Genomic DNA, 6,575 nt, shown 5'->3' with positions numbered 1-6,575 from the left:
CTCTAAGCTGTCGCGTTCGCACTGGGTATTTCGGAATCTAGAGTGCTGGTGTGGCTACGATGAAGATGTAGGGAAACACTGAGATAAATGGACCGTTGTTGTATAAGGAAAACAAGGTTGCAGGAAAGAGCCTTGAGGAAATCCGTCTTGATTTTGTGGGCCATGAAAACAATCCTATCGAGAAGCATGCTCAAAAGTTTGTAGTTCAACTGACCTATCTCGCGTGCAGTGTATAAATCGGAAAACTTGTAAGATCACCATGCCGCACTCAATCAAAAGTCTCCGTGGCAACGATTGATATCGACTGTCTCTCCAAAATTTTCCAAAGTGAGATTACAGGCATGACTTATATACCTCCTCAACCCACACAGAGCGGTTGCGTGTGAACTCGTGTTGGTTGTTGTTCAGTAAGATGACAACACAGCAGCCTTTATGCTAGAAAAGAATACATTATCCTGGATGAAACGGTGGTGAAAATGAAAAGAGGCTTAGTAGGGCCTCAGGGGTACCGATATTTGACAGTGGAGGGAACCTGAGTTAGCTCTGAGCAAAAGGGAAGAGCCATAGGAAAGGACACAATCAAGAATAAAGCGATAGTGATCAATTCTGATGTAGCTTCCTGAAAAACCGGGAGGAATATCACAAGGACCGATATTTGGGAACGTTGGGGAGTGAGTTAACAGACGTTTGACTTGACAGGATGAGGATATGGTGAGAGTTCATGAGTTCAGCTTAGGAACACCTTGAGCAGCAAATGTGCGGAGGTAAAGAAAGTGCAAGAATTACGGCTAAATGATTCGGCCAGGTTGCGGAATAAACGGCTCTTAGTAGCCGAATGCGGTTGTTGATCACAGTCTCGGTGGACGACTTTATCATTCGCTCTGTCGACATTATTTGAGGTGTTGTAAAACGTGTAAGCAGAGTGGGTGAATCAGAGACGGCTACTTATCCAGAATATAGGCACGAGAATCTCATGAGCAACAACACAGAAATACGTGTGGCGAAATGCTCTCGACAGTGTTTGTCTGGTTTGGATAAAATCGTCCTGAATAAGAGCACTACACTTTTCCGAGCTTCTCAGACCTCACAGAAAATGTCGATGAGCCATTCGAGGTAATTTTTCTAGAATACAAGGATAATACACACATCCGCTCTAAGACGTTGGAGAAGCACTGCCAAGACAAACAGTAAGTGTCATGATTTTTATGTGCTTATTATTATGCTTACCATATATTATCGTACTGAACCTTTGTATGTACATTTCAGCTCATGCACGCTTGTTCTTAGACAAGTAAAACGTTGCCTATCCTCGAAAACTCGAACTCTGATCTAACTCGTCCTCGGACACATTCTGAACGTCTCAATTTACTTGTCTAAGAACACAATGGACCCACAACTACGACCTCCGTTCTTCAATGCTGACCTTAACTCCGTAGATATAGCAAAATGCCCGAATAACTGGTTTCGTACCTTCGAAACTTATCTGAAAACTGTCGAGTCTTCTAAACCCGACAAAATTGAAACTCTCATCCACTTTGTGGATCTGCTAGTATACGATCAAAATGCTAATCACACCGACTATGAATCTGCAATCGACACGTTACAAAAATTATGTCCGTCCAAAAAATGTCATTTATGCACGCTACCTGCTGCAAGTAGGAGGATGGACAGGATATTGATCAGTTCGTACGAAAACTGAAATCACCAGCCAAAGACTGTGAGTTTAAATCGGTATCTGCAACTGAATGTCAAGATGGGTGCGTACGTGATGCTATAACTAACGGCCTGTCATCCACTTCCATCCGCGAGAAACTTCTAACACGGAGCGAACTCACTCTGGACCAAGCATATCAGCTTGCTAGAACCCTCGAATTGGCTCACAAACAGTCATAGTCATATGTTAGTAACGAACCTATATCCTGTCTTACAATTCCACCCATTTCACAGAATCCCGAACTGCGTGTCGATCCGACCACTGCTGATGTAAAATCCATTCAAACATGTTATTTCTGCGGTTATGATACATATCCTCATCCAAAGTGTCCCGCTCGAGAAGCTGTCTGTAATCTTTGTGGTAAACGCGGTCACTTCCGCCGCGTGCGCCGTTCAAGAAATACCACCAAGTTCCACACAAGTTGTACAACGCCGTGTCACCACAAATTTCACTTGATCATATTTAAAACCTTAGGGTGAAAAAACGTGATATGGGGAAGAAGTCTGGTCATAGTCTAACGCACTCTAAAGTCCGTACAACTTCGAGCGTTCAATCGAACAAGCCGGAAAGAAACGAACGCAACTGACACCGGATATGGTGTCAATCGCGCCATCAATGACGCTCATGCATCCAAGCTATTGCTTTCAGTGCATAGCTCCTTTTCCTCCTTTCACTTGACAGTCCACCGACAGTGCTGGATTTATGCACCAATTTATCAGCTCCCGTCTGCAATGCGCAGCTACCTACCCCTCCCCACAAATCATCGGTGAACGAAACTGCGGCAGCTACAACCACTGTACGACAAGTACGCGGTTATTACAGCTGACAATGATGATGATGATGATACCGGTTACGCGGCATTTCTAACAGTCTCGGTCGAGCACAAGGGGGTATAAATGAGACCCCATCAGGGAAGACAGCGGGAGCACGATGGCTCAGTGGTTACAACCCGGGTTCACTGACCTGAAGGTCCGTGGTTCGAACCCATCTCGACTTCTCCTGTATAGGCTTGGGAAACCTGGCAGCATTCAAGCCCCCATGCTTCCTTGTGGTGACATGGCAGATAGGCACCGCAAGAATACGGAAGCTGAACGCCTTTTTATTAGAAGCACTTACAACATGCAATCCCTTCGTAATCTCTCTCCGGCCCTTCTATCAAGTCACACTTTGCTCATCTCGCAGTTTGCGCAATCGACGATCACCCATCTGAGAAGATGCCGTTTCTGCATGCGTAACACATGCTGATTTGTGGAGACAGGAAGCGTCGCGTGACAGCGGTCGCAGTGGAACCTTTTTGCTTCGCTGAAGAACTCCTCAGTCCTCTGGGTCAGACAAACACCGTGAAGTACAAGGGCCTCCCCTTTACTTTCGGGAAGAAAGGAGTCTGCAAACACTGACATCAGCTGTTCAGACAGACTGATGAGATGGCACGCGCCCTATTGGAGCCACTTCAAAGAATGGAGATCATAAGGAACTACTTGATACTCAAGCTGACATATTCGCTCAAGCTAGGCGAAGTTCACCTAACACGTTCAAAAGTTTGAACAGTTACATCAGGCACCCGTGGCTACGTCCAGGCTGATAGGGGACTTAGTATCCCAAGTCTGAATGCAACCATCCGGATGCAGTGGAGACCTCGAATGGAAAAGCTTCTGTCCTTCCAGTGCCGAGTGTTACGTAACGTGGTCAATGATTCCGCATTTGACAAGCTTGTTCAGGATCTCAGCCTTCCGATCTGAGTCCAAGGTGCATGCGTAAACAACAAGAATCGGTGGCTGTTTGGGGCGATAGTCTGCACAACAGCGTTGATAGTCTAGCTTACGAGAGTTAGACACTTCGCCTCTCCCGAATCGATGGCTTATGCTTCCAGAACGAGCGTTTCCTCGGGTATTTATCCGAGGTATTCAGCCCCGGTGCAACCCGCATAGAACCAGAGTTAGGAGCGCCCGGTCTGGACGATCTTCCGTCGAGTAAACTGTGGTCAACCGGAGAGTTCGGTGCATAGTCTGAAGTTGTATCAGAGATCTGAAGAAGTCTCGGGTTCGTTGTCGCAGAGGCCACATCTGATACTAACCAAACATACGATAAAACAGCCCCCACATACGGGATCTAGAATGCAATTTTGCCACCTTAGGTGTCTGAAACGCAACCCGAGCCATTGAGATTCGTGTACTGACCGCATCTATCACACTACAATCAGAACTAATACAACTTCCGAGATACGTAAACTGCTCCACAACTTCGAGTGCCTTTTCTGCATTGTAAGTGGCGTGTTCACTTACTACACGTCCAAGAGTATGACCTTATACTTTGTTGGATGCAAAGTGCATGCCAAAGGATGAGATGATTGATCAGTTCATCGAATACACGTCTTCTTGTCCCCTTCGAAGACGAGGACGATCTTGTCAGCATATTCCAGATCGGTGTGTTTTGTGGCAGCAGCTATTTGGACACCGGCGTTCGTCTCTCCAATAAAATCCAAATGAGTGGCAGCGGGTGGCCACAAGAATTGTTACTCGAAGTACTCGGCCCAATGGTCGAGGGGTTCTTTATTCAAGGTGACCGAGCTACTGCGATTAATGCAGTTTCGCTCAAGACCGTTTCAGGTGACTAGTCACACGGATTGCCGTGTACCCTAACAGTATCGGAACGAATTCCGTCCGGTGCTCAGGTGAACCATTTCCACAAATTATTACACAATCCGGACTAGATACAGCTGGTCGTGTCCAGCACTTCCAAATATCGTCTTGCGAATGAATGCAAAGCGTTCGAGACAAATCTAACCACTGAAATCATGTCATCGCGCCTCCCGTTATTGCCAGAACAGTTATTTATTTATTGGCAGAATGATCAGAAGTTCAACGCCTGAAGCAGAGTACGCATATGCATACTGCAGCAAGGCCGCAAGGCTTCCGGTGATCTCGTCAATGTAAAAACGTATGGTCGCTATGAACACACGAAGTCACCGGAAACATGGTTTGATCAGGTCTCACAGCATGACTCTCCAGAAGTATCAACGGGCAGATATTAGAACACATGAAAAGTCGACGTTAAAGAAACTGAACCCGTGAGGTAGTGATTGGTAGAAAACATCCCTCAGCGACAGCACGCTTCTGGTTCCCAATTGACGTGCAACCAGAGGAAAGCACGAAGGCTGGGATACTGTCAAGCTGCCCAAGCCTAGACAGGGGAAGTCGAGAGGCAGGGGTCGGATTCGAACCACGGATATTCCGGTAGAACCTTCCATTATTTTATCGCCACCGATACCAATCGGCACTGAGCCAACCTGTCCAAGATTTTCACAGTTAGTTTCCGAGAACCAACTTTCTATTGCATGCAATGCGACACATCGGATGACGTAACAGCGGACTTACTTCCTACAGGAGAAACTGCTGCACATTTCCACATCTACGTCACAATAAACAACTGCACGCGCAATTCGTGGCGCTATATGCAGTTTGGGTTGAGCCGGATATGTAAGTAGTTTAACGTCCTGTGTCCGGTGCACATCTGAGAAAATGAGCACAGATGGTTACCAAAGGTGGACAGTTATGAAGCCACAAGCAGCATATACCCAACGCGGTCCGGTGGCCAGCACGATTCACAAGACCCACAGTCACAGGTACCCAAGGTTAGCTACTCACGGTTAGCGTGGGTAATAATAGACTATTGCTGAAAGCTACTGCTTGGTCAGCGTTGTCATTAGTCAGCTTGGTCTGTGCAGCGATGCACGATACACTATCTCTTCTTAAACATGTTCAAGACATACGTCGAATACATGAACCCGCAACCAAAGGTAATTTGAAAACCGCGACCTCGGAACGAAACAACTCTGAATCATAATTTACAGTGAGCGATGCAGAAGTTGCACATAGTTGAGGTTTAATAAGGTGAAACTGTAAGTCTCCAATTAAGCAAAGTATAAGTGAAAAAACTTAGTGGTTTATCAACTCACTGTGTAGAAAGGTTCACCTTCCGTTGGTTCATCCCGGATGCATTCAATGTGCGGAATCTACAACGGTATCGATTACCCAGAGGTAAGGTACCTGCTCCATGCTTATGGAAAAACTAGGAGACTGGAGCTGGATGTGGGGTACACGGAACCCTTTCTTTGTCTATCGGTGAACAATTAGGCTGAATTTCTTTTTCACCTTCAGATCCGACAGTATATCCTTGGCCGTAGACCGAATATCAGCAGACGGCCCTGTATAGGATATTCGAATAAGGTCAGGTATCTGCTCCCTTATAAGGCCATGCATGGACGTATCCAACGTCGCCCCTCCTGTATCATCCGCCACAGACTCCAGAAACCCAGCAACAGCGGGGCTCCCGAAGCCAAAATACCATGAATCAAATGTCCTCTGGAGCGTCTGAAGGTCCTCAAGTCGGATAACATCATCACGTTGCCAAAACCCTTGAAGCAGATTCAGGGAATCACCTGTCCTCTGAAAAAGAGCCAAGCTGTGCACTGGGCAAACGGTTCCCATTGTTTTCATTTACGCAACCACCGAAGGAACAAGAATACAAGACACTCAGATCGAGACTAGAGAGAAAACCCCGACCACGAGAAAATGTGTGGCGGGTCAGCTTGAAAAGCGCGTCAAGGTTAACGGGTGTTCAGGATATTCACGGATCCACAGATTGATACACAGGGTCGAGGCTTTTGAATACAAGACCTCAGATCGAGACTAGAGAGAAAACCCCGACCACGAGAAAATGTGTGGCGGGTCAGCTTGAAAAGCGCGTCAAGGTTAACCGGTGTTCAGGATATTCACGGATCCACAGATTGATACACAGGGTCGAGGCTTTTGCCCAAGATTCCCGGGTCGGTTCTGTTCTTGTCGGTCAGTGGCTGTCGTTC

The 6,575-nt window shown here is 46.6% G+C and overlaps 1 protein-coding gene across 1 annotated transcript in view; it reads right to left on the bottom strand.

The window, feature by feature from the left end:
* T265_03322 (hypothetical protein) overlaps window positions 1–6,060 on the bottom strand; it is a gene marked incomplete at both ends in the record, with an annotated part of 39,898 nt that extends 33,838 nt beyond the window's left edge. Inside the window, 3 exons of the mRNA XM_009167783.1 lie at window positions 5,670–5,726; window positions 5,761–5,829; window positions 5,866–6,060. Coding sequence (XP_009166047.1) covers window positions 5,670–5,726; window positions 5,761–5,829; window positions 5,866–5,973 — 234 coding nt within the window. The remainder of the gene's footprint in view (window positions 1–5,669; window positions 5,727–5,760; window positions 5,830–5,865) is intronic.
* Between the last annotated feature and the right edge of the window lie 515 nt (window positions 6,061–6,575).

The sequence above is a fragment of the Opisthorchis viverrini genome, assembly GCF_000715545.1.
Source record: "Opisthorchis viverrini unplaced genomic scaffold opera_v5_46, whole genome shotgun sequence".
In the NCBI taxonomy this organism is placed as follows: domain Eukaryota; kingdom Metazoa; phylum Platyhelminthes; class Trematoda; order Opisthorchiida; family Opisthorchiidae; genus Opisthorchis; species Opisthorchis viverrini.
Note: the sequence above shows the minus strand (reverse complement) of the source record. Positions and strands in the feature narration are given on the sequence as shown.